Source organism: Halichoeres trimaculatus, unplaced genomic scaffold (assembly GCF_033239565.1).
Source record: "Halichoeres trimaculatus isolate MK-OKI-2021-1 unplaced genomic scaffold, fHalTri1.1 fHalTri1_scaffold_13, whole genome shotgun sequence".
Classification (NCBI taxonomy): domain Eukaryota; kingdom Metazoa; phylum Chordata; class Actinopteri; order Labriformes; family Labridae; genus Halichoeres; species Halichoeres trimaculatus.
Window position 1 is genome coordinate 14,795,465 of NW_027437191.1, and position 26,298 is coordinate 14,821,762.

Here is a 26,298-nt window from a genome sequence, read left to right on the forward strand (position 1 = left end):
AATTGGATGTTTTAAAGAAAACAGTAAGAGATGAATTCAAGCTGGCCAGCATAGACTGGTGAGATGTGCCACAGCCATCTGCTGCTGAGTCTTTGTCAAGTTGCCATAGAGATGAGTGCAAACAAAGGAAAGGTATTTCTGTCATTTAGACACCACATCTCTTCTGACTGTGGTTAAAGGCTTAGATGGAGTTGTGAAGCCACACCCGATACTGTTTTGGTATGATAAAAACCAACTAGAGCAGCAAGAGTTTCTATATAACCTTGATGCAAATCCTGAAATGATCTCTGATATAGAAGAACCACTGTCTGCCGGTGTGAGTCCTCGCAACAAAAGAGACAGTGTCCTACCTGTGCTGCACGAGTGCACACATGCCTGCTGGGTGTGTGTGTGTTAGTGTGTAATGAGAAAGCAGACTCTTGCATGATACTGCAGATGGCTCAGCATATTCCCTGTATTCTGTAAGGGCACACACACACACACACACACACACACACACACACACACACACACACACACATATCAAGCTCATTGCAAGTGATTGTGGCTCCCTGCAGGGGAGACTAATTGCATACACAAACAGGTTTGTTGCAAAACACTGAAAATAAATGGGGTTCGAAACAGCGGCAATTGATTGCATAAACTGTGGATGATGGCTTAAACAGAATGCTGTGCAGGGTTTCAATTGTTTTGGAATATGCGCTGATTTTGGGGGCATTTTGATTGCATATAATTGCTACGTGAGATTATCATCATAGTTCCGCAAGACAAGGAAAGATGACTGGGGATCATGTGAGAAGCAGGAGGTAAGGAAGTCATTTGAGGGCTTCATATAAGAACTTCTAAGCCAAATCCTGCTCTGAAAAGGACCAAATAAAGCCGCTGCACATGTGATACAAATACACTGTGGAGCTAGATCGTTGGGCCATATACTTCTTTTTGTTTCAGCACTTCCAACAGAACAAACAAATGGCTCTAATACAAAAACTGCCAGCTTTTAAAATCAGAGAGACACCTTGAGATCTATATAGTTGTTCAGCTAAGGCATATTCAACAGCTGAATTAAAACAGTGTGCCGTAATGTGCAAACTATACAAAACTTGAAAGAACCAAGTCATAGCCACAACAGTTCTGCTTTATCCTCTTTACCCATCAGACTTCTACTAGCTCATCTCTCCTTTTTCACCCCACAAACAGGTGTCATTTGATCGACGTTTTTGTCTAATACAAACACCAGATTGTGAACGAAAAACCCCATACTTCTTAAAATGTGCTTTCATTTGTTTTGTTTTTGTCCTGATTTACTTTATTTTTGTTTAATTTCACAGAATTTTCTTTATTTCCTTAAAACATGTTTGATCTTGGTTTCAACTACATTAAACTGACTTCTGTTTTTTGTCAAACTTCATGATTTTTATATGGTTCCTTCTTTATTTACCACCTTTTCCAAACACTTTGTAACTTGGACTTTGAAATCCAAATTAGATTTCCTGTTTTTTTTTTAAATCTCCTTATATGTACAGAACTGATGAAATTCAAGCCTTTAAAAGAGAACCAGCTCTTCAGAACTTGAATCTTTTAAAGAAACAGGAGACAGTGTCCAAGCATATGATATAAACAGCCTTAATAGCAAGACAACAGCAGCTCAGCTTAAACACAGACTGCTGATCCAAGTAGCTCTCCTCTGATAGCTCGCAGCACACTGAGTCCTTTCATGAACCACAGAGCAGCATGCAGCACCTGCCAACAACCTGCCATACATGTTCACGATCCGAGTACACAGGCTATACACACAGCTGCTGATGTGAGAGCTGAACAAAAGCAGATGGTTCTTCAGACAGGTCATTAATAGGCGATGGCAAGGAGGCTGTGTGTGGTGGGTTATTTTTGGATTTAGTGTTGTGTGTTATTTAGGGATGAAAGCTGTGTAAGTGAATCTATTTCTCTATGTGTTTGTGTGCTTGAGTGTGTGTATGTGTGTGTGTGTCTGTGCTTAAGTAGGTTAAAAACGGGGTAACATTTACAGTAATTGGCTCCCTGTTTCGCGTGATTGATATTCCACCACAGTCTTATTAATTATTAAACAAAGTATGAATTGTGACCTTTGACCTCGATACAACAGGTGTTATCAGCACAGCTTTAAAGGCAGGTGTAGTGACACTTGTTGATTGTTTTATGAACACTCAGAAAGTTTTGCAGCAACACAAAGGTCCAGGTTATTACAGTCCATGTGAATAGGGAACATTATCCTCCAGAGTGTAGCACTACTTTGATCCCATTTAAGACTTTTACTTTGGACTGCTTTCTTCTCTTCTTTCAAACAAGAACAATCACACTGTCTATCTTGTGCAGTGGTGTACCACTTGTTACATCTAATGTGGCAGTAACTTCCTCTCACAAAGTGAAACTCAATATTAACCAATTATTTCAGACTGTTATCTGTAATGAAGTATCCAGTTTGTCTTGAGAAAATAGTTAAGGTTCCTTTTATTCATTTCAAGTAGTTATTATAAGTTTCAATTTGATTTAAGTTTCAATTCAATGTCTCACTCAAGGAGGCAAAAAAACTAAATCCACAGGATCGACTTGTGACATCTGTGGGCTTCTATCAATGCTGCAGCACACGTCTCTCCCACTGCACAACTTTACAGTCAAAAACAAGCGCAGGCCTCAGGCTCCCTGTAATTATTAGCACATTGTCCGAGGCGGAAGGGATGCAAAGTGAGACTGATTCTGAGGAGCTTACAATGGCCTGGAAGCTGAATGACACTCTGCATGCTGTTTTATTGCACTGTCTATACAGGGCCCATGACAACTTAGACACTGAGACGTTCTGGGCTACAGCACCAGCTCACCCAGCCAATCTGAAGTCTCTTTTGTTTGTGTGTGTGTGTGTGTGTGTGTGTGTGTGTGTGTGTGTGTGTGTGTGTGTGTGTGTGTGTGTGTGTGTGTGTGTGTGTGTGTGTGTGTGTGCATATTTGTTTGAAGGATGTCATCGGACAGGAAATGCTTGTGAAGACAAGCTCAGAAAATCATTTAATCAAACAACCGTGGTTTAAAAGAAATGGAAAAGAAAAGAAATCAGGAGGAGAAATTTATCCATGATGAACAGAACAGAAACTGGTCAGAGGAAGATTAGGCAGAGGGAGGAGCCAAGGGTTTTTTGGTCCTGTTGCCATTGGCAACTGGAGGATGCACTGTCCTGGGTTAGAAACCCCCCGAGGTATTCAAGGGTTGATAATGGAAAGGGCAGGGTTGTGACAGTGTGGTGCAGAGTAAGCTGGTACACACTCAAACACAGTACGTTATATGCAATGATGAATTTGATTTCTCATTAAGTGTTCCCAATGCACCACAGAGGCTCATATTTTACAGGTTTTAAACTCTCAACACTGATGTAATTTTTTTAATATCTGTACAGTTTTATGCATATGATCATTCTTTCACATTGTGAACAGTAGACAGTTGTATTGCGACTGTTATTTTGACCAAGTCTCTCAAGCCACATCCATATTTTATGACCTGTTTGAAAAAAGTTGAAGCTACCATGATAGGTTTCAGCTGGTATAACAGATTGAAGTTAAAGCTTTTGATTTCTTGGTAACCTGCTGAAACAACTTGCCCCATCAGGGAAGAAACTGTTTCATTCTTTAGATTTATGTTTTATGCCTGAAACAGCTGCTGCTGGGTGATGTTAGACGGCATGCTGTTTTAAAATCTTTAATGCCCAAAAATAATTTAGTTTAATATTACAATTAAAAAAGCAGATAGTGTTTTATGGTTAAAAAAACCTGTTTATACATGCAAACGTTAGGAGCTAAAGAATAAACAAGGTTAATGTTAACAGTCAATGATAAAACAGACAAAGATTCATTTATACCATTTTTTCGTCAAAAGTTGAGGTATTAAGTCTTATTTCTTTTAAACATGTATCTTAAATGTTTTTTTCATCCTTGGTTTATGAGAACAGCTTCTTACATCTTTTTGATTGTTCTGTCACACACCTGGCCAAAGACATACACTCAAAAACACACATAAAATCAAATAGTTCTTTAAAAAACTCTCCAAAACAAGTTTTGTACTTTCCTACCTTAACGCTGAATAAACTTCATTATTTCATCAGCTTGTTGTAATTTCTTAAGTTCCTCCTTGGAGTTCTCTGTTGTTTTTTTCATAGTCCAGACAGTGTCATGTCTGTAAGCACTCCTGCATGCATGGTCAAAATGTTGCTGAGGATGGATGCCTGTTAGCTTTGCCCAGCTCAATATGTGTAAACAAAGAACTTGACTCTGTTAAATGTGACTCTTATCATTCATTATGAAGCAGAAAACAGTAGTTAACTGTTGGTGGGCTGTATGTGGTAATTACACTCTCCAAATGTAGTCAAAACTTGTGTATTTTCATTCCACAGATTGTGTACATATCTACAGCAGCTGATGAAACACATTTATACAAGCGTGATGAGAAACACTTGAGAGTGCAGCTCTCATTGAGTTTTTCTCTGGGCCTCTGAATCTTTAAGTAAAGTGAACATACCATCCGTGAAATCCCCAGCTCTATGGAAACATGTGGGCAGAGACACACAGCAGCTGCCTGGGGTGTGAGAAAAGTGACTCAGTTTTAACTTGTATGAGTGTTTGCAAGTGTGTATGCATTAAATGTCGCGAGCATAGCCACAGACGGTGCTTTTTGCCATAAAGCAATTTACACTGTTACATAGAAGCCATTTCCTGCATTATTATCCACCTTCAGATAAAGCTAATGCTAGTATAACCATGGTCAAAATAATGTAAGCAAGCATGAAATATCACTTTTGTTTTTTAATTCAAGCCAACATTAAATGGGCTGTGAGAAATTTCAAATTAATGTTTAAAAAGTCTCTCTTCTAGATATTTGGCAAATTATAATCCACACTTTAAATTGACATTATCAGCAACTTTTATAGGTTATTTCGAAATGCTTCGTAGCTCATACATTGTAGCATCCCGATTAGCCTGTCGAAGTCTTTATGACACCACCAAACAGGCTGACTTAGAAGTGAGAAGAGAGATCTGTTTTTCTCTGCTTGAAAATGATTTCTGTGATTACTTTAGTAGTGATGGTGGACACAGGAGCCTAACTGTCAGACAGAAAAAGGTGAGAAGAGCAGAAGAAAGCTAAACAGGAGCGTGATACAGTCCGAGCTAAAGGCTTAAGTGCTAAACTGTTTGTGATAATGTTCATTCCAACCAACATACAGTTATTCTGCAGTGGTCTGTTCAAACTTGAGAGTCCATCCATGAAATGAAGAGTGAGGTTACGTTAGCTCTGATTGGTAGATGACTAGCAGGACATAACCAGGATTCACTAACACCAACATACATGTCTCAGCATTGAGCTGTCAGTAGTGTTACATATGGATGGCTTCTAAACTACTGTACAAACTGACAATTTGCTTGTTGTCACATCATCCCACTGACACATCGTAGCACCAGGCTGCTAGCAACGCTACATATAGCCGGCCACTGAAGTACCGTACAAATTTACAATGTTTGCTTGTTGCCACGTTTCAAACAACAGCACTATGTAACTGTACTGATAGATACCTGTCTTTTTATTTGTGCATTGTATCCAGTAAAAAGTTGACTTGAACAAAAAAATTGTTCCAAAACAAACACGCCTGGTTAAAAGTCACATCCTCACAACAGTGTGTGTGAGACTTCAGCCAGAAGGTGGCGAGCCAGTCCAATCAAAACAGATCATCCTCATAACATCTTTAAGTTAGTCTGTCTTAAAGCTTTCAGAAAAACTAACAAACCGTGATATTAGCTTTCAACCAGATCTCAGCTAATAGTAATGTTATTTTGCGAGACTCTAGGTGTCACATTGGTTTGTTTATGTTGTTTAAATTTGAAATATGGACAGATTTTTGATTTTCCCTCCAGTTATTGATCAGTCCAGCAGTAGAACTTTTCAGAAACTGCACATTTATATGACTCACCCCCTAAAACACAGTTGTCCAACTGCATTTTGGCTTCCAACCTTGAGCATGAGGACACAGGAAAATGACTGCTATGTGTGATTATGACTGACTTAACCTGTGATTGTAAACATACAGAAATTCCTTTTCAATTAATCAGAGTTAATGATCCTTTTATGCAGACATGTCTATTTCCTGGTTCTCTGAATGAAGAACTGCAGTGTGATAAAAATCAAAGAGGAACGCCTGAGTACACAAACAACAGAGGAACTGACCATAAGCTCAGTTTTAAAGTATTGTTCGAAACCACCCCCTACAAAAGGCATACAATAGTTGAGCCTGCCCCCGCCCACAGATACACAATGGCAGCGCACTGAGACTGAAACAGTGTGCGACAGAAATCGAAGCAGCTCTGCTCTGACTTCCATTCAACACATCCGTAGCAGCTTTCACTGAAAGACTGCTCTCAGGAAACACATTTCGAGTGAATCACTTGTGAAGTCCTGATGTGACTGTTGATGACAGTGGTAGAGAGGAGGAACTGAAAGAAGAGGCGTATATACGAATGAGGCTTCAGGGTAACAGTAAATTTGGACAGCCACAACACTTTTGCTCATACATTGTTCCAACTAACCTTGATTGTATCCTTTAACTGAGGGCCACAGGTGATTTCAATGGCCTTTGACACCTGCCAATGTGTGCAGTGCATCTGCTGCTGGGTTCACTGACAGCTGTACAAAGGCATCTGACATGTGCAGTATGATTCACCAACTCAGCACTGATGTAACTTCAGAGGCTGTTACAAACTGCCCTCCCTTCACAAACTTCCTCTCCTGAGAAAAGAAACATGTTCATAAATTTAATCTTCCAATTGCACAATCCAAGTCATGAATGGAAATAATGAGCTAACTTGATCATTCCTGACGCTGCAGAGGCCCTGCCCTTTGCTGTTCAAATAAGTGGTTTCATGAGAATTGCACAGTCTGAAAATGCAGGAATTCCTCTTGCAAATACAGCAGTTTCAGGAGAGATAAAAGGTGGCAACATTTGTTTCTCTATCTCAGCTGCCCTGCCGGTCCCTGTCCTTCACATACACCGGACTGGTTTCAACAAAGCAACAGGACAAACTTCAGATTAACAGCCACAGAGCAAACAGCACAGAGCAAATACACAGAGACAGAGAGCAAGGGTTCCTCAGACAAACTCCTGGACTTTGAGGGCCCTGACCACTGCTCTTTGACACTTTTTAAAAGTGATCTTCACAACAAGTGACTACATTGACTACAAGTCATTGTGTTTTTACAACTAAGCACCGCTGGTCCAGATGTAGAAAACACTGGAACAAGTGTTTCTCTGTTTTTGTTCGTACAATTCCACCTGATATCTATTTTTTAAACTGAATCTCAATTTCCAGGACATCTACTTTTGTTCTTTCACATTTCCTGACTTCACAAGGTGATGTCACCACTAACAATAGAGATCACACACACGCCTCTTTTAATGCAACTAGAGAGGAGCTGACCTGCAACACGCAGCTATTACTCCTCTCTTTGTGACTCAGACACATGTTAAAGAGTAAGCACATAAAACATGTTATACTGTCAGCACATAAAAGGTGGTGCTTAATCATGCCTCATGGTGAGTCAGCTGGGTAAGAACGTAGCCTATCGTGAGACTGCCCTGCTAGCCTCAGCAGTTACACAATCATGAAGTCAAGACACTGCCCTCATTGAATCAAATTCTCACTGGATAAAGATCTTTTTATTGGTGATGATTTCAGTTTTGCTTTGTAAGAAATGTGTCACATCCTGCTTCTCAGAGCACAAATTTGTCTTAAGAATTCCCCTTGTTCAAAAAGAAACGTATAAAGTGACACATACAGCTTTTACAGTATTCTATAAAAACACTTTAATTAGTTGACCTGTTTAATTTGGTTGTAAAAATCAAAATCAAAATCATGAATTTAACTCCCTGCTTCTGCTAACTGATACTTCAAGACTAGGAGCAAAAGCCCGAACCTGACAATCACCTCTCTGAAACCAGAGATGCCATCATTTATTCACAGCCACTGAGTCACACATACATGTTCAGAAAGGAAGCAGGCCAGGGCTCAATTCACTTCACAGTTTCACTCAAAGTCGTCCCCTTTTTTTCAAACATTTTCACATTGACGCCTAAAACCCTCACTTCCTCATTTACAGTTTTAACTTTGTCAGAAGTAAAATATACATTTGGCTTTGAATGCAACTGCGTATTGAGAAGGCGCCACGTCTGTACTGATCTGTATATATTTTTTATTTTTTCATCAGCATAGCAAAAATGAGACAAAAATAAAACAGAGCAGAATCTATGAAACTATCAACAGAAAGCTGGTGTGTGAGTGAACCTGAAACGTACAAGAGGAGGAGGATGTTAGATTAAAAAAGAGAAAAAAAGAAGCACCTAAGTTTAAGGTAGAGGGGGGCTGGGAATTTTTTTTAAACATTTGCTGGGGACCAAAAGTCAGTCTGAATGTGCACAGCCAGCGAGCTGGTGACCCCGCCCCCCTCTTTCCCTTCCAAAGTGCAAACTCAGCAGTGGAGCATACTTTCAGCTGTAGCTGTCTTGATTTTTGGGCACCTGTAACCTCTTTTAAGGCAGCTGAAACTACAAATACTCAGAGTTATGGAAGCTCAGAAAGGACAGAAAGGCGATAACAAGACTGGTGGTAACGGATTGAGACCCTGTTACAACAAAAAGTACAGACTCATATCACAGTGTGAGTGTGTGTGAATATCCAGCGTCCACATAGTGTCTTTCAAAGAAACTGCCATGGTAGACATGATGGATGTGACCACAGCACAAGAAAGAAGCACTGACACGTTTCCCCATTCACTCCAGTACAATCAAATATGAAAAGAGTTACTTTACAGAGGTCCTAACACATCCAGAATACACATTCATACACAATACAGAGGCAGTTTGAGCCACATGAGTGATATGCTGATGTAAGCGATGATTTTTCAGTTCTTTTCCATCCTTTGGATATGTAGCTGGTTCATGAGAGCACAGAATGACACTACAAGTGTGTCTCCAAAAGTCTCATTGAGGAAATAAAACAAAAATGTGAAGGAAAGCAAAAGGATTTGCATTAAAATTAAAATTAGGCTTATTGTAATTGGAAGGAAAACTCTGATTATACAGAATGTGAACCAAAGCAAACTAGAGAAAAAAGCCTGGAGAAAACAAAAGTCTTTTGCTCAAATGAAATCTGAAGATATAGTGAAATCGTCATAATCAGAAAGTAAAATAAACAAAATATTATCGCTGCTCTCTTTGTAATACACTCAGCAGAGAGGTCATGGTGTTAATTGCTTCAGATTGCATCTTTTTCAGCTTGTGTTTTCAATCTCAGCTACTTTTTTGCCTCCAAATGTCCAGGCTGGTGACAGGAAACATTAATATTTGTAATTTGAGGTAAGCCAGGTTAGGCCCTCGTAGAGTCCATCCCCTGATGTAGCACATGAGGGCTGAACGTACCAATTCCTATCTCTGATCCGGGTCAGGCCCAGCTTCTCCTGGATCTCATGGGGCTTCATGGCATCTTGGAGGTCCTGTTTGTTGGCGAAGATGAGGATGATGGTGTCGTTCATCTCTCGGTCATTGATGATCCGGTGGAGCTCCTGCCTGGCCTCATCGATCCTGTCTCTGTCGGCACAATCCACCACGAAAATCAGACCCTGTGTGCCTGTGTAGTAATGTCTCCAGAGTGGTCGAATCTTATCCTGGCCACCCACATCCCACACATTGAACTTCACATTCTTGTAGGTGACGGTCTCCACGTTGAATCCAACTGTAGGAATGGTGGTGACTGACTGTCCCAGCTTCAGCTTGTACAGGATGGTTGTTTTACCAGCAGCATCAAGTCCAAGCATCAATATCCTCATCTCCTTGTTGCCAAAGATCTTTGACATCAGTTTCCCCATCTTGTTTTCTGTGCATAAATACTCTGTTGTTAGAATAACAAGGCGTCTCTGATGAGAGCAGAAAATAGAACAGGGAAGTGAGCTCTCCACGTGATGGCAGCGGTGGGCTCACACAAGTGTCAAAATTTAAAAAGGATTCAAGTTTGTTCAGGCGGACCAGAGGCGGCTACAGTTAGATGGAGCTGAGAAATGATGTGAGTTGAGGGTGAGCTTCAGTGGGAGCGATGTGTGTGGAGCTCTCGCTGAATTGGGTGGGGATATATTTTCATGGTGCACTACTCTCTGATGTAGGAAGAAACAAACGATGTCCCCTTGTGTCAAACTTCTTCCAAAATCCGCATTTCAAAACTGCCTTTCTCTTCAGAAACCCTATTTAGGTCTTCAGTTTTTTTCTGCTATAACAACCAGGCCGTGTCCAAGCCCGGGGTTCCCACTTCCTCCTTAGCTGCCGGCTGTCCTCACTTATTCTGAACCAATTCCAGTCAATGCCTTGCAAAGCGCAAGGTATCTCTTCTTACAAATGCATCAAAATATTCGCTCTTTGGTCCGTTTCTGCGCTGGGACATCCAGAGGAAGAGCGCTTCAAAAGGTCATTGATTCATCCGACTTTATTCTCTTCCCCCTGTGACACAAGAGCGGTCCAGAGAAGGGAGGGGTGTTAGAAACAACACAACTTTAGATCCGAGAAAAAAGCCACTCTCATGGCATGGGAAAGCAAACGTAAACAAAGAGGGTAGAGAGAGGGGTACGTACCTCTGTCTGCGGCAATCATCCCCCTGTCCCCGGGCCGTTTCTCCCCGCTCTTGCCGCTCTCTGGCTCTCTTCCTCCCTCTCCCTCTCTCTCCCTCCAGTCGTTCAGTCAGTGGTGGCGGTGCTGTGTTACCGGAAAAGGTGCGGACCCAGATCAGCCGCCACTTCCTCTACAATGCTTTCACACACTGCTGCTGCGTTCAGGAGCTTCTCTCGAGCTCAGAATTCGAAGACGCAACGAAGTATCAGACACCAAAGAGTCAAGAAAACATGTTTGTCATAGCTAGATTTTTTTCTACTCTTATTGTAATATTTTGGATGTCTTTTAAATTGATTTGACCACCTTTAAAATGAGGGTAAATTCCTGCTTTGATCATTATCATCATTATTTTTTTTTGTGTGTATTTTATTCTTTTCATTTTCTTTTTTACAAATGGACCCTGAGTCTGAAATAAAGCCTTTCTATCTCTCTATCTATATATCTAGAAAGTTTTAAAACTGCATTGCCCTAATCGATCATGTTTTTTTTTGTGTTTATCAGTTTCTAGTAACCCATGAGATTATATGAGTTTGAATGTTGGCATAAATTGTATCTAATTGGCTGCCTAGAGCCTATAATGTTTAAAATACTTTCATATATTGTAATTATTATTAACAAGATGCTCACTCAGTTTTCTTTTGTCGTTTTTTCATTGCATACCAGTTTTTTTTTTCTGTTACTGTAGGCATGCAATGTCTGCATACTGATTTTTTTTTTTTATCAAATAAAGCTTTCAGTTTCTCAAAACCTTTTTTTTTCCTATCCAGCTTTTAACACTCAACGGGACAAGTAGATATTTTTTTTTGTGGAGAGTTGCTGTGATTGATGGTCCAATTTCATCTTTCTGTGCACTTACTGATCAGTTGAGACTCATGTTCACCAATCACAATCAAGCAAAATTTGGATCACTTTCACATTATGGGTTATTCATTCATAAAAAGATTATTAGAAAATGATATGACAAATATCAATTTAGTTGCACTTGTTGCAGTGACAAATATAGTTCTATTCTATTTTAGGACATGAAGTTTTGATCAGCTATTTAGTGTTAATCACTGATGGTAATGGGCAGCATGCCTTAATTTCTGTACATCACAAGATGTGGTGCAAACTGGTGGAGAAGGAATCTGGCTGATACAGCAATAGGACTGACATCGTACCCCCTCAGCTAACCCAATCACCGATATGACTTCATGGTACAGCACTGAAAAAACTTCCCAAAGCCGCAGTCCACAGCAAAACAGATTCTTGAGTTGGTTTGAAGAAGGATTCGCTGAGTCTTGATTGGGTGTTTGGGAGGCTTTCTCTCTGAGCTTCTCCTCCTCTGCTTACCTGGTAAGAAACTCATCTGTTAACAGAGCTTTCAATTATGATCAACACATATATATACTAACACACAATACGACTTATTAGAACTAGTTTTCTAAGAGGATTAAGCACTTGACCATAAATCAGCATATGGCCTAGTGCAGCTGCTCAGAAGCAATCTTCTGCCTTCACAGTCAGTGCACACTTATGGTGTCCATCATGACAATTGTGTTAATGTGCTGTTGCACAGATAAGGTTAACTGATGGAGTTATTGTTTCTGCATGAATTTCAATGTCCATTCAGTTGATTTAGGCCTAACTCATTTTGAGTGTAAAAGTGAACTAAATAAATAACGAGTGGGTCATGTGGTACTTGATAAATGTAAGATATTATATATCCATCGTTGATAGTGAAGCTAAATCAGACAAATAATCACGATGGGCACGCCAATGAATTTGACAGCAGTGATTTAATTGTGGTTAGCTATGGCTACATTATTTTATATGGAAAACAAACAAACAAAAAAACAGACAAACAATAACAACAGCAGCAGCAACAACGACAACAACAAAAAATAAGGTTTTCCCTTATGCCTAAATTCTTTCTTGTTTCGTACGTTGGTATGGACGAAAGCACTTGCTAAGTGAAATTGTGGAATTTTGGGATTTCTGATCGTACTTAAACGTTGCATACGCCATTTCGCATGCGCGTTTACTAAAACCTGAACTGCAGAGCAGACCATTAGCTCCTGCTGACGCCATTTGGGCTTTCGTTATGAATTTAAACGCCCCCTGACATTTGATATATCATAATACTAATGTCTCGCTAAACTTCTCATACAGTACTAATAAGATTAATCAGTTATTGATTGATTGATGTTTCCGGCAGGGATTTTACTACATCTATTATTCATTCAAAGCGGTTCCGTGTGATCAGGCCGTGACGTGGAGGTTGTGAGTGGGCAGGGCAGGAGGCATTACATGTTACACCGTGAAAAACTGCTGAAAACCAAGAAATAAATATTATATATAATATATAAATAAAATATATATAAAATATAAAATATATATAAATAAAAATAAATATTCTGAACGAAGCTAAAATCAAAATCCAACAAGATCTGTCTGGAAAATGACTATGAGCTCATATAAAATTCAAGGGGTTTGGGTGTCACAACAAAACTTTATATGGTGACACATATTCAAGCACTGATTTGAAAAAAGTAATTGGGATATAAAACAAAAATATAAAGATTTATGAGATACAGTATTGTGCGCTTACTTGGAGTTTTAACGTTAATACACATTTAAACACCCTCACCATAACCTTACCATTTACCTCTCTATCAACTTAGTCAAACAGATACACATCTCTCATTTTTATAAAATGTATCTGAATGTGACAGCCTGTTTTCTAGAGCTCTGATCAGAGATCCAGGAAACAGGCTCTACTCTGGCAACACATTACACACTAGCGCGCGCACATACGCCGGGCGCTGTGCTGGGCATGCGTACTGCACACTTTACTTCTTCTAAGTTCCAGATAAGAATGGTGGCAGATCGCGCCTGGCTGTAGCAGGTTACACCAAGTGACTTTGAAAGCTACGCAAGAGTCCAGAAGGTTGAACTAAATTTCATGGAACATACTGGTAAGCTTATAAACTTTTCTTTATCGTCTTGAATCGTTGAATATCGATGTAATTGTGGTGATCTAGTGTAAGCCAACCATTAGCCGGCTAGCTAACGTGGAAAAGCCAATGGTGGCGACTATTGCCTGGAGATGCAGGCGAACAGGAGCACGTTGTCTGGTCAGTAAAGATTTGAAAATTTAAAACAGGGATGTATATACGTTGGTTTTACATCAAAGGAAATAGATATATGAGCAGGGGAGTGTCGCTGAGCAATAAACTATTCGTTTTTGTTTTTACATTCACCTACCAGAACGAGCGCCAGTGTGAAGCTAATGTCAGCCTCTGCTCACATTAGTGCCGTCCTACTTTCCAGGAAATAGATACAGACCGAGGCCCAACTTCTGATCGAACTTTGGCTGTGCAAACAACCTCTGCGGTGCAACATGGTGACATTTAGCCAACAAGGCTAACGCAATTATTTATCTTCCAAGTCGATGCGATAAGAAACACTTACTGATATTTAAGTAGCTAATTACAGTAATTTATCTAAGAAACTAGTCACGTGGATGCATTATTTTTAGAAGGTAATACACGGGTTTAAGCTAAACCTGGCGTCGTTTTAATGTTTGAACAAGGAAGTGAACTGTAACACCAGCTGCTGCTTTTCCTAGGTTGTCCTTGTCTGGTGAAGCTCTTATTTATTTAAAGTTAACATTTAAAGGTCGATGTACCCCAAACAGCTGACATAGGTGTAACGAACATTGAATTATTATGAGACAGGAAAATTCTTTATGAACCTAATTGACACGTAGAAGGCAGTCTTTTTATTTCAAAATTGGCTCATTATATTTTGTCTCATCATATGTACCCATATGTGGTGAAGTGGACGTTTAAATATCATTTTGATTGCCAGTAACATGACAGAAGAATAAAAAAAACAAAGGCTGACATAAAAGATACAATTTACACATTGAAACATTAAGTTGCTCTACTAATAATCTGGTCTTCTCTCAACAGACACACAACCCTCAGAGGACACAATAACTGGAATGCTTCACACTGAGTCTCCTATCATGGAGAGCAATGGGGATGCCTTTCTTCCTGACCTACCTGTTTTAGGCCAAACTGCTGACTGGTCCTTAGACCAGGTTGCACCAGAACCACTTGCTAGCATCTTGCCTGAGGACTCAGATGCATCACAGGATGCTACAGAGCAACAGCAGCTACCAGACCAGCAGGTGATTCCCACGGGACTTGGTGCCGTTGAAAAAGCAGTTGAGCAATTTCAGCTCGCTAGTGCTCAGCTCTTCCAAGAAGAGCAGCCACCGCCACCACCCCCACCTCCACCACAACCCGAAGAGGAGCCAGCACATCCACCAGAACTCATAGAGGAGTCTGGAGAGCCTCTGCTAAGCACTGGTGAGATGATATCAGAACCCCAAGAAGTAGCAACAGTTGAAAGTCAAGGTAGCTTTTGTTAATTAATCACACATTTCCAATCTTGTATTGTTAGAAATTTCTTACTAATTTTGTTTGATACCTGTCTATACTTCTCATGAACTTCTCCAGATGGGACTGAGGCACCACAGGTGGCAGAGGACGGCATGGAGCTGGAGGAACCATCCAAAGACACAGCAGACGAAGCAACTGTTCCAACAGAGCCAGAGCTTCCAAGTGAGTTTGAAAAGCTCTTTAAAGGGTGTGAGGAGAACCCAGAAGACTTCAACGGATGGGTTTACCTGCTGCAGCAAGTGGAGCAAGAGGTAAATTTGACATAAGGATATAATGCATTTTTATAACAGTAAACTTGAGCTAAGCAAATCTAGTATTTTAAAATCCTTACCATGAAACTGAGGAAAATAAAAGTATTCATGCCAAAATAAAAATGGAACCTTATTTTGTTCTTCCTCTCCTGCAGAATATTCTTGCGGCTGTGCGGAAAGCATTTGATGTTTTCTTCCTGCATTATCCCTACTGCTATGGCTACTGGAAGAAGTATGCAGATATTGAGAAAAAGCATGGGAATATACAGGTGGCAGAAGAGGTAAATGTATTTTTAACCCACATTTTTTCATGATTTTGATTCTGCTTTAGCAACCTGTTAATCTGCCAAATCATCTCACATTCCTTGGCCCTTGTAGTCTATTTTTAGAATCTGCCGAGGAATGATGAGAGGGCCACTGCATATCATTTAAATGCAATGAAAAAGGTCTGGCCATTGACGGGCGTGCTTGTGTTTCGTCTCCTCCCAGGTGTACAGAAGAGGTTTGCAGGCCATACCTCTCAGTGTGGATCTGTGGCTGCACTACCTCACCTTCATCAGAGAAAACTCGGATTCTGCTGACCCAGACACAGAGGGACGCATCAGAGCGTGAGTTAAAACGTTACTTTAATTATCCATCTCTTTGTGTTATGAATTTTTTTTTCTCACAGTAGCATTAATTTTTTAACTCTACTCAACCCTTTGGTTTTTTTTTTTACACATATTTCATCTGTGTTTTAAAACCACAAATAGTTGGACAAGATTATCAATTCCCTCCTTCATTTTTTCTCCTCTCAGTGCCTATGAACATGCCGTGCTTGCAGCAGGTACAGACTTCCGCTCAGATCGTTTGTGGGAGGCTTTTGTCAACTGGGAGACAGAACAGGGAAAGCTGGCTAATGTCACTGCCATCTATGACCGCATCTTGGGGATCCCAACCCAGCTTTACTCTCAGCACTTCCAGAGGTAATGAGGAAAAACAGGTTACGGCTCTCCATTTGTATCTGATTTAATATACACCTGAGCAATACTCCTGGGAGACAGTTTCAATATTGTTAACATACTAATAATAAAATAGTGTTGCCTTGATGTGTGTAAGTGAAGCTTTGATACCTTTGTAAGCCTTTCTATGACTAAAAAGTCTGCCTGTGTGTGATATATTTTCAAACTCTTTGAGGATTTATTTATACATACTTTTCTCACAGATTCAAAGATCATGTGCAGAGCAACAACCCCAAACACTTTCTCTCAGAGGAGGAGTTTGTCCAGCTGAGGCTTGAGCTCTCTAAAACCAGCCTGACTCCGATGGTCAGTGAAGATAGTGAGACACCTGCTCCTCAGGAGGATCTGCCACCTGGTACTGAGGATCTCGCAGACCCTGCAAAGGTAAAAATTCAATTGCTAGTCCGACAAGGGAGAAACATTTACAAGAATACTGCTTGCAGGGGTTCGCAGGAGCTTGCTTCCTCTCCATGAGGTGGAAAAGAAGCTTTGCTCCGGTTTGAAGGTTTCTTTATGCCAGCAGCCAAGCCAATGAATGCCAGCGAGGATTCAAGTTGGCATCCAGTCAGGGACTCTCCCTGAGGCAGCACTGGCCCATTGTTCCCAGCACCTGCACCCAGAGGCTGACATGCAGGGTGCATTCATACCTTCCCCCTTCTGCAGGCTTATGGTGTGTGAAGAGCTCACGGTGATGTAAATCACTGAAGGACTAACTCTTTTTTTTGTTTCGTAACATCAAGTGGAGAAAGTGATATGTTGATACTGAAAGTTTCAGCTATGTGTTTTTTGTGTCTTTATCTAGAGGGTGACAGAGATTGAAAATATGCGTCACAAGGTGATCGAGGTGCGGCAGGAGGTGTTCAACCATAATGAACATGAAGTCAGCAAACGCTGGACGTTTGAAGAAGGGGTACGCTGTAGTTTAATCTTTAACAAAGGGGTTTGTGGCAATATGCTCATTGCTGTTTTGTTCTGTGACACTGTGTAACAAAAATGTATGTGTTATGTAGATCAAGAGGCCATACTTCCATGTCAAAGCCTTAGAGAAGACCCAGCTGAACAACTGGAAGGAGTACCTGGACTTCGAAATCGAAAATGGGACCCCGGAGCGTGTGGTTGTGCTTTTTGAACGCTGCCTCATTGCCTGTGCCCTCTACGAGGAGTTTTGGACCAAGGTAACATGACCTTTGACCTCTCTCTCACTCCTGCTACTTCCCTGCACTTCCCCAACAACGATGATAATCACAACGACACAGTGAAACGTCCTGCACTCTCTTTGCGTGTAACGTTGATATGTGACTGTATCTGTTGTATTAGGGGATGGCCAGCTTGCCACACAAGATATGACTGCAGCATTTGCCAACTACTACGTTGCATCTTCTTCGTCTCCCACTACCTTACAGAAACTTATCTAATTGGTTCCATGAAGGTGCTGATGGGTTTACACAGAAAATTTCTAAAAACGATCTTGTCAATGAAGAAATTCACTGTTTCTGTCAACTGGAGTTATAGATTTAAAATGTCTTGTCTCTTTTGCCTTTCTCTCTTTCTCCTCTGTTCTTTTTTTCTCTGTCCTCTCCTGCATTTCCTCCAACTCGCTTTCTCTTTTTCACTCTGAAGTATGCAAAATATCTAGAGGGCTTCAGCACTGATGGAGTGAGACATGTCTTCAAGAAAGCGTGCAGCATGCATCTGCCCAAGAAACCATCCATCCACCTGCTGTGGGCTGCCTTTGAGGAGCAGCAAGGTGAGTGACAATCCGAGCTCTCTTGGTGTGAGATTTGTGATTAAAATGTATTTTGCTAATATGAAATTATTATTTACTTTCTCAGGGAATGTGGATGAAGCTCGTGCCATCCTGAAGTCCTTGGAAGCAGCAGTCCCTGGGCTGGCCATGGTGCGTCTTCGGAGGGTCAGCCTTGAGCGTCGCCATGGAAACTTGGAGGAAGCAGAGGCCCTAATGCGGGAGGCGATGGAGTCAGCAAAGAATGCTACCGAGTCATCGTTCTATGCTGTGAAGTTAGCCAGGCAGCATATGAAGGTGCAAAAGAGTCTGAGCAAGGCCAGGAAGGTGCTGCTGGATGCTCTTGAAAAAGACCAGGTGAGAGCTGCTGCATGACTATGGGCTTCCAAACCAGCATAACCAGCAACTCTCTATTAAACTGGATGGAGATGTTTGATCCAGCGGTAAAATCAGGTGTCATAGACAGTAAAGTTGTTGAACATGTCATATACATGTAACAGTAATCATTTAAACACAGAGGTAAGCACAAGGTTCAACAGTTTGAGGACAAACACTCTTCCAGTATCAGTAACCCCTGTCCTTAATTACAGCTGCACCACACACGCTGTATCAGATCCAGGTGTGTACTTCTGGGGATAAAGATCAATGCAAGTTTGGTTGATTAACATTTCATATGAAAATTGTCATTTTTTCTTCACAGACGAGTCCAAAGCTGTACCTGAACCTGTTGGAGCTGGAGTACAGCGGGGATGTGACACAGAACGAGGCTGAGATCTTGGCTTGCTTTGACCGGGCCCTGCAGAGCCCAATGCCCCTGGAGTCCCGCCTTCTCTTCAGCCAGCGCAAAGTGGAGTTCCTGGAGGATTTTGGCAGTGACATCAATGCGTGAGTTTTGTTACTTGTAGAGCAACGATTAGATACATAATTGTATTATGTCTGATATTAAACCTTCTACTTTTGTTTCACATCTTTGTAGGCTTGTTGCTGCAACTGAGCAACATCAAAAACTACAGAAAGAGAGTGAACCATCAAAGAGGAAGGCAGAGAACGGATATGACAGGTGAATAATGGAACAGAGCTTGGTTCACATCAACAAATAGGATCTGATCATTTAAATGATACTTTGATTATTATCTAAGTTGGGATGTATGAGTTACTTGGGTAATCCTGGTCAGCTTGGCTGCTCAAGAAATGACCTGGAGTACTGACACAGATAGCTGGGCTATTCATGGCTGCTGACTCCACCTAGGTTTTACCATGTTTTTGTCAATTTAAAGAAAAAAAAACAACAACAGAAATACCAGTGTCAGTACATTGTCAGCCCTTCTGAGGTGCACCACCTGACTGCTGGGCCATACTGGCACCTTTTCCCATTTGTGGCAGTAGTAGCTCTGAACTTGTGGGCATGAGCTTATGTTAAACACCACCAGGTAACCTGGGTTGTCCCAGCTTGTACAGAATTGTATCCCATCTCTTTCAGTCACTAATGCTGTTGGTCCCCTCTGGACTCAGGTTCATGGATTGTGTGCTTTAGTGTCCATAGTAAACAGTGTGAGTTATTTATTGTGCCAGAGTGAGTAACAAACACAAACTGTTTGACTAAAGTTAAACATCTAAATGTCGATTGAGTGTTGGCACAGTTTTACACAGTACTAAACTCATATTGAAAGGGTTCAGCTAACCTGTCGCTGTTGGTCTTTAGCTCCGGGGAACCAGACTCCAAAAGACAGCGTGTAGATGACGGCTCCGCGGCTGCAGCAAATGCTGTGACAGACGCACAGGCGAATAACTCTGCTTACAACTACAACTGGTACCAGGTGAGTGTTTTTTTTCAATCTGAGCAAAGGAAAGACCTGGAAAAAGTTTTTTTTTGATCAAGGATGTGTAGTTCTCAATGGTATCAAATATGTTTGTGTTATGGTAAGAAATAAAATAATAGCCAAATTAACCCATTCCTTAAAGTGATGTTCTTGTTTGTAAAATTTTGAGTCATTGGTTTGATATGTTCTTTCTCTTCTTAGCAACAGTACGGAGCCTGGGGACAGAACTCCTGGGGCCAGTACAACCAATATGGCCAGTATAACCAGTACTACCCCCCTCCTCCAACATAATGGACAAAAACCTGACATGAAGAGTGAAGATTGAGTGAAAAGCATCCTTTCTGACCTGCATCCATCTTTGAACATTACGACTTAACAGGCTGGATTAGTTCCTCCTTTGTGGTGCAATGTGTGCTAATCAGAGAAATTAAATTTTTAGGCATAATTTGTGAAGTAACATACTTGGCCCTGCATGGCAGTCATCATGATTAGCCATGTTTCCAAAACAGACACAAAAAGTATCACTCACCCGTCATCTTCAACACTGGTTGCTTTTTTTGTTCAATGCATGTTAACTGTGAAGGCAGATTTGTTTTTTTCCCTGTGTGAAAAAAGGCTTTTTATCTTTTAGATTGGATGACATAGTTTGATCTCTTTCTTTGTGTTTCAGATTTAAACTTGTACAAAAGTCATTCAAAGATGTACCTCTGAGTTGTGTGTTTCTCTCTCCCCAAAACACAAAGATTTTTAATATTTCATGGTTGTTTCCAAACAAAAATGAAGTTTCTTCTTTTTTTTATTTTGACTTGATTTCATAATAAAGAGATTGATATCCAGATTTTTCGCATACTCATTTCTTCTTTGATTTCAATACTAATGGTCTTATATAATATGTAATTATTTATTGTAATTATGGTGTATGTAGTGTAGCAAGGCCTTTTTGGGGTTCCCTCTTTAGTCAAGTGCCTAAGTTAAGAACCAATGGTAACTTCACAAATATGTAAAGTTTTTTCCCCTGAGAGTAAAGTAAGTAAAAAGTTGGGATTGTAGTTACAATAGGACACCAATCTGTACCTTGAAACTGCTGATAATCATGAACCTGCTCGAATAAAGCTTGTTTATCTTAACACAGCAGGGCAAGGGATTCGTTATACATATAAACCTTGCTGTGGTGTTTTTTTTTTTGTTTTTTTTTTCATCCTACATGGACAATCCCAATCGTAAATTCATAAAAAATATCCATCTGGATCGAACTCCAAAGTACAGTAGGCGTGGCCAGCACTTCTTACCCGGGATACGTAAATCCGCACATGCGCGGTGTTGCCCCTCAGACAGCCCTTTCTATGCCTAGCGTTGAACGACTAGCATCAAACGAGGTAAGGCCTGGGCAATTTAAGTGAAAATCGGTGTAAATATCCAATCAAGACATGTTTATGTGAGCAAACAAGGTCCCCGATTCATTATTTATCTCGTTATATCACTTTTACAACATTTTTGCACTACAGTGTGTGTTTTTAAACGACTTTATCTAACGCGTGCCCCATGTGGCTAGTTATGCTAACATAGCACTAGCGCGATAACCAGGGACATGTCTGGGCCAATTCCCAGTACATTAGTAAACATCTTCTCGTCGCATCAGGTTTCCTGACAGGGTTTACTTCACGTATTTCCACGTTGCATTCGTGTAATAATTAGCTTCGCGGGTTTTTTGGTAACTGTGAGCTGTTACAAATCAATCTAACACCACAAGTTGATTTCCGCAACTGTAGCAACGACAGAGACTTACTCCTTTGGCTTTTCCCCCCTCTTTTAGTGACAAGATGCAGCTCTTCCTGCGTGCCCAGAACACTCACACCCTTGAGGTGACCGGACAGGAGACTGTTGGACAGATCAAGGTAAAATAACCCTTGGAGTATCTGACATAACTTGAGACAGCTCATCCAAAAATAGTCTTAATCAGAGGACCAGTTGTCATGAAATGCCTTATCTGTTTCGATGTCACGCGTGAAGCGGGTTGGATGCTTATTACAACACTTGTCCTATGTGTCTCTCAGGCCCATGTTCAGGATCTGGAGGGTCTCCTTGTTGAGGATCAGGTACTGTTGCTTGCTGGATGTCCACTGGAGGATGATGCCTCCCTGGCATCCTGTGGTGCCACAGAGCACTGCACATTGGAGGTAGCTGGCAGGCTTCTGGGAGGTCAGTAAACAGGCTACACCAAATGGTTTCTGTTTTTTGTACAAGTAACGGAGGATTTGATTTATCACTCAGAAAGTTAAGTATGCTCAGTAACAAAGAATACTTTGAGTTTATGTTTAAGACATGGGTTATTTGCTTGCATATTAATGCTATGTGGATGAATTGTTCTTTTATACACTGTAGGTTTTAAGGAAGTGTTGAATATTGATCTAAAGCACATTATTATGCCTGAGGACTTGATACATCTATTTACTCTGTTACTGTACGCATTTTTTTATGATAGCCATAAACTGACTTAATTTTCCACAAGTCATTATTTTTATGAGCATGATGTGGTCCATGCTAGTTTAAAGATTTAGAGGACCATCACTTTGTCTGGATAATCTCTCACTCAACACCTTCTCCTTTTCATTTTCCCAGGTAAGGTTCACGGCTCTCTGGCTCGTGCCGGCAAAGTCAGGGGACAGACCCCCAAGGTAAAAAGATCTTTTTGTTTTCCTGTTGCCCTGTGCTTTGGTAAAACACATGAACAAAAATATATCCAGGAAAATAGATAAATAAATAAATAAATAAAAATAATCAATGTCTGTCTTGACAGGTTGACAAGCAGGAGAAGAAGAAGAAGAAGACTGGCCGTGCTAAGCGCCGTATTCAGTACAACAGGCGCTTCGTGAATGTTGTGCCCACTTTCGGAAAGAAGAAGGGACCCAATGCTAACTCCTAATTGCTTCCAAGCCTTAAAGGAGAAACCCGGTCACCCCTCATCAGTTTTTACCAAGTTCAATGTTATCTTTCTGTACAGAATAAACAAATTGGCTTGGAAAAAGTGAATCCAGTGTTGTTCTTCATAAGATTTGTAACTAACAGGAGTGCATTCATAGTAAGGGTTTTCAGAAAATGATCACTATGCTTTTTGTGTTGTCTTTGAATACTCTATTCATATGTGGCAAAACTGGTTTTCTTCAAAAATGATGTGGCACTTCATCCTGATTTGGTGTGTAGTTTTATCTAAAGGTGCAAAAATACCATTCTAAATGATAAGTACCATTTTTTGTTTAAAGTAACTTATTTGGGTGTTTTATGCTATTATTTAGAAAGTGCAGGGAACAAGTTTGTAGTGATGTGTGGGAAAAGTGGCTGAAGGTGGGATTCTAACCCTTGCTGCCCTTCCAGACAAGGACTTACCTCATTATGAGCACCAAGTAGACCCTTCAGCCATACTGACACCTGGAGTTACTTATTATTGGACAGGACATTAAACTTCTAACTTCACACATTTATCTGTGAGATTTAAATAATTAACTGCAGAAAGTACAAGTCCAGACGTGGAAATGTTTTTGTCATTTATTGTGACTCACAGAAAAATCCTCATTCCTTACATAGTCTCTGAAACAGCATTATTTTGCCATTTACATTGTACATGCGAAAGAACTGAACAGAGAATAAGGTTTAAGTGTCTCATATTTACACCATTGACAAGCCAAAACTTTGAATGCTGTAATGGTTCATGTCCCTTGAAACGTGATAAATTTGACAAACAGAAAGGGGACGGCTCATTCCAAAATGCTTTTTTAACCTGAAACCTTTCAACAAAGCCCGTAGAAACATTATTCACCCTCCATCCCTGAAAAGTAGTGCATGCTTGCTTAACCGCATCAGTTAATCCACTGCGACCAGCTCAACTTCAAAGATCAGCTTTGCATTGGGTGGGATTCTGGTAGCACTGGAATTAAGGAACAAATAACAGTAGATTCTAAGTTGAAGAAATAAAGTTATATATATGAAATATCACACAATCAGACTATCCCAAGGTGTTGCTGTATCACATTAGTTAATACACCCCTTTATTTCTCAAGTCATAGTGTATGGAAGCAAGCTGTATACTAAATATCTGCTATTATTTGATTGGAAGCAGAAGTACTGATCACAGCAGTGTTGATATTCAGCACAACGTCATGACCTTGAGTGGGGTGTTGCTGTTATAGTAATTAAACAAGCAGCATAAATTATTTACAAGGATTTAGAAGCAACGGGTGTAAAGGTTTTGTTAAACCATTCATTCTCTACAGAGCTGGTTCCTGGAAATGTCTGAAACTGGTCTGTTACTAGGCAACCTGTAGTTTTCCTGCACAGTTGACTTTAGTGTGTCTCTAAAGCTTTAGCAGACAAATGGTTTCCAATAGACTGGATTTATTTCTGTTTCCACACTGTGGAAAAAAAGAGTCCTGGCCTTTCAAAGACTTGTTGGTTCCTGGGGGACCAGTTTTTTTTAATCAAGACAAGTTGTGGATTTTAATCATGCAATGTATCATGTCAAATCAGGTTCCTTGGTCAGAACTAATTATTGTATAGCATATACTATGAGACAATCAACCAAAGAAAAAGGATACTTGGATTCAGGGAGTCCCTTTTTACCGTAGGCCCACTCGGGTTCAATCTCCAGTCGGGCGGTTTCACCCTTGCTCATCGTAAGAAGGGCCTCATCCCACTGAGAACAAAAAGAATAGCAGATGATGGTTTGTAGCAGAGGTGTGCATTTCTTGAAAAATTATAGTTAAAGTAAGAAATTATCAGAAAAATCACTCACTCCTCTGATGACTCTTCCCATCCCAACTTTGAAAGAAAGAGGTTTGGTTTGCTTCTTCTTTCTTGCCGCTGTGGAGACAACAGGGATGGTAATGATTTGAGATGTATCTATTAACATATTTCCTTCTTGGAATATACTTGAATATAAAAAAGGTGTTGTTCTTTGGACAACATACTTGTGGGAATATTGGTGTCAAAGACAGTTCCATCCTCCAAGGAGCCTGTGTACCAACAGCTAACAGTGTCACCTTTCTTTGGAAAGTTTTGCTTGTCACCTTTTTTAAGCACTGACTTGAAGTACTTGGGCGGACCCTACAGAGAACAACAAAGGAGCTACTCATAATGGTGGCAACACATATGAGACGATAACTCTACAACTACAACTAATACAATTGCTAACAGCATCCTGAATTCTATATGCCAGATTAGTACCTCATCCACGACTTCTGTCTTGACCTCTTTGGGTTTGTCCTCAATTTTTACAGCTTTCACTTGCTCGGTCACTTCTTCAACTGGTTCTGTGCCTTTGAACCTCTGTAAAAAAACAAAAAACAAACAAACAAACAAAAAAACAAACAAACAAAACAGAAAAGCATGGAACACAGACTTTAGAATTTAGATGTGTTTCTCGGCCCCACCAGAAGGCCACATGTACCCTATGGATGCAGTGATCATACATACTATAATGATGTTGGCGTCACTTACTTTGCTCTCAAAGAGCTGATCGTAGGCGATTATCAGTTGTTCTTTCTTCACTGTTTTAGCAACATTTTTGATATTCCCCAGCAGCTTGTGCTCATTGAGGAACTGGAAAATCAGTGACAATGAAATTGATGAGACTCAAGTATCCACACATCAATGACAAATTCTTATGGCCCGTAAAAAGTTACGAGAAAATCTGACATCTCATGCATCTGTTTGAGCTGGTGGTCATAGTACACAGAGAATGTGAATTATATCAGAATCAAGCACTACACGTTTACAGTAATATGTCTATATATCGGTTCGGACTGAGTCTAACATGATGCTATCACAGAGCCTTCCTGTGGTGGCTGCACTTAGCTCAGCATGCTGTGTGCTGCAGCCCAAAAGGAGCCTTTTCACTCTAAACCTAACGTAATCCAAGTCAAAGCCACAACGAGTGTAGGGTTGTAAACGTACCGAGTGGGCTGCATTATCCTGAATAAACTTTATAATGTCTTTTTTGGGTAAATCATCACTTTTTAGCTGCTCAGCACTCCACTCCCGAGCTGGTTCAGCCGCCATTTTGAAAAGCGAAGTGGTCAATTTTGACACTTTATTTGGCTGCTTAGAAAGTGAAAGTAAAAACACGCCTCTGAATTAAGTTTTCCACTGCTATAGCATATACAGGAAAATATTCAAATGAGCTATTAAAAGAAAAAAAAATCTACGGGGAAAAAAACCCCCACGGGAATGTTGTCATTGCATAATCTGTCAATATCAGTTCACTCAGGACTGTCTGTACCTAGATCCTATCAACAACTACTAACAGTACACTTTGCTTTTCTCTT

General features: G+C 40.5%; 4 protein-coding genes across 5 annotated transcripts; 2 read left to right on the forward strand and 2 right to left on the reverse strand.

Moving 5' to 3' along the window:
- Window positions 1–7,693: 7,693 nt before the first annotated feature.
- Window positions 7,694–10,845, reverse strand: arf6a (ADP-ribosylation factor 6a). Its single transcript, XM_074685155.1, has 2 exons — window positions 10,678–10,845; window positions 7,694–10,546 (listed from the first exon to the last, which is right to left on the reverse strand). The coding sequence occupies exon 2, from the start codon at window positions 9,922–9,924 to the stop codon at window positions 9,397–9,399; it is 528 nt and encodes a 175-aa protein (XP_074541256.1). The 5' UTR covers window positions 9,925–10,546; window positions 10,678–10,845; the 3' UTR covers window positions 7,694–9,396.
- A 2,602-nt stretch (window positions 10,846–13,447) lies between these two features.
- On the forward strand, window positions 13,448–20,819 carry prpf39 (PRP39 pre-mRNA processing factor 39 homolog (yeast)). 2 transcript variants are annotated; one of them, XM_074685658.1, is made up of 15 exons: window positions 13,448–13,671; window positions 14,671–15,072; window positions 15,223–15,416; window positions 15,572–15,697; window positions 15,906–16,024; window positions 16,214–16,381; window positions 16,621–16,801; window positions 17,220–17,327; window positions 17,428–17,592; window positions 18,038–18,164; window positions 18,250–18,518; window positions 18,862–19,046; window positions 19,138–19,221; window positions 19,864–19,978; window positions 20,183–20,819. In XM_074685658.1, exons 1-15 carry the CDS (start codon window positions 13,659–13,661, stop codon window positions 20,270–20,272), a joined length of 2,346 nt encoding a protein of 781 aa, XP_074541759.1. In that variant the 5' UTR covers window positions 13,448–13,658; the 3' UTR covers window positions 20,273–20,819. The 2 variants fall into 2 exon arrangements, with proteins under 2 accessions (XP_074541759.1, XP_074541758.1); XM_074685657.1 differs by having other exon boundaries at window positions 13,450–13,671; window positions 14,671–15,120.
- Window positions 20,820–21,258: 439 nt separating this feature from the next.
- On the forward strand, window positions 21,259–23,011 carry faua (FAU ubiquitin like and ribosomal protein S30 fusion a). Its single transcript, XM_074685268.1, has 5 exons — window positions 21,259–21,357; window positions 21,795–21,876; window positions 22,036–22,180; window positions 22,601–22,656; window positions 22,779–23,011. The coding sequence occupies exons 2-5, from the start codon at window positions 21,802–21,804 to the stop codon at window positions 22,902–22,904; spliced, it is 402 nt and encodes a 133-aa protein (XP_074541369.1). The 5' UTR covers window positions 21,259–21,357; window positions 21,795–21,801; the 3' UTR covers window positions 22,905–23,011.
- Window positions 23,012–23,517: 506 nt separating this feature from the next.
- Window positions 23,518–26,061, reverse strand: fkbp3 (FKBP prolyl isomerase 3). Its single transcript, XM_074685365.1, has 7 exons — window positions 25,928–26,061; window positions 25,472–25,573; window positions 25,199–25,300; window positions 24,943–25,078; window positions 24,768–24,835; window positions 24,571–24,668; window positions 23,518–23,894 (listed from the first exon to the last, which is right to left on the reverse strand). The coding sequence occupies exons 1-7, from the start codon at window positions 26,030–26,032 to the stop codon at window positions 23,840–23,842; spliced, it is 666 nt and encodes a 221-aa protein (XP_074541466.1). The 5' UTR covers window positions 26,033–26,061; the 3' UTR covers window positions 23,518–23,839.
- Window positions 26,062–26,298: the final 237 nt, after the last annotated feature.

Excerpts from the sequence above, each read along its gene's own strand:
- arf6a (XM_074685155.1), bottom strand. The coding sequence starts at position 9,924 with ATGGGGAAACTGATGTCAAAGATCTTTGGCAACAAGGAGATGAGGATA.
- prpf39 (XM_074685657.1), top strand. Across the intron at positions 16,382-16,620 it reads TACTCTCAGCACTTCCAGAG|ATTCAAAGATCATGTGCAGA; the intron begins GTAATGAGGAAA and ends CTTTTCTCACAG. Across the intron at positions 19,222-19,863 it reads GCAGAGAACGGATATGACAG|CTCCGGGGAACCAGACTCCA; the intron begins GTGAATAATGGA and ends GTTGGTCTTTAG.
- faua (XM_074685268.1), top strand. The coding sequence starts at position 21,802 with ATGCAGCTCTTCCTGCGTGCCCAGAACACTCACACCCTTGAGGTGACC. Across the intron at positions 22,181-22,600 it reads AGCTGGCAGGCTTCTGGGAG|GTAAGGTTCACGGCTCTCTG; the intron begins GTCAGTAAACAG and ends TCATTTTCCCAG. Across the intron at positions 22,657-22,778 it reads TCAGGGGACAGACCCCCAAG|GTTGACAAGCAGGAGAAGAA; the intron begins GTAAAAAGATCT and ends CTGTCTTGACAG.
- fkbp3 (XM_074685365.1), bottom strand. The coding sequence starts at position 26,032 with ATGGCGGCTGAACCAGCTCGGGAGTGGAGTGCTGAGCAGCTAAAAAGT. Across the intron at positions 25,574-25,927 it reads AGGATAATGCAGCCCACTCG|TTCCTCAATGAGCACAAGCT; the intron begins GTACGTTTACAA and ends CTGATTTTCCAG. Across the intron at positions 25,079-25,198 it reads AGACAGAAGTCGTGGATGAG|GGTCCGCCCAAGTACTTCAA; the intron begins GTACTAATCTGG and ends TGTTCTCTGTAG.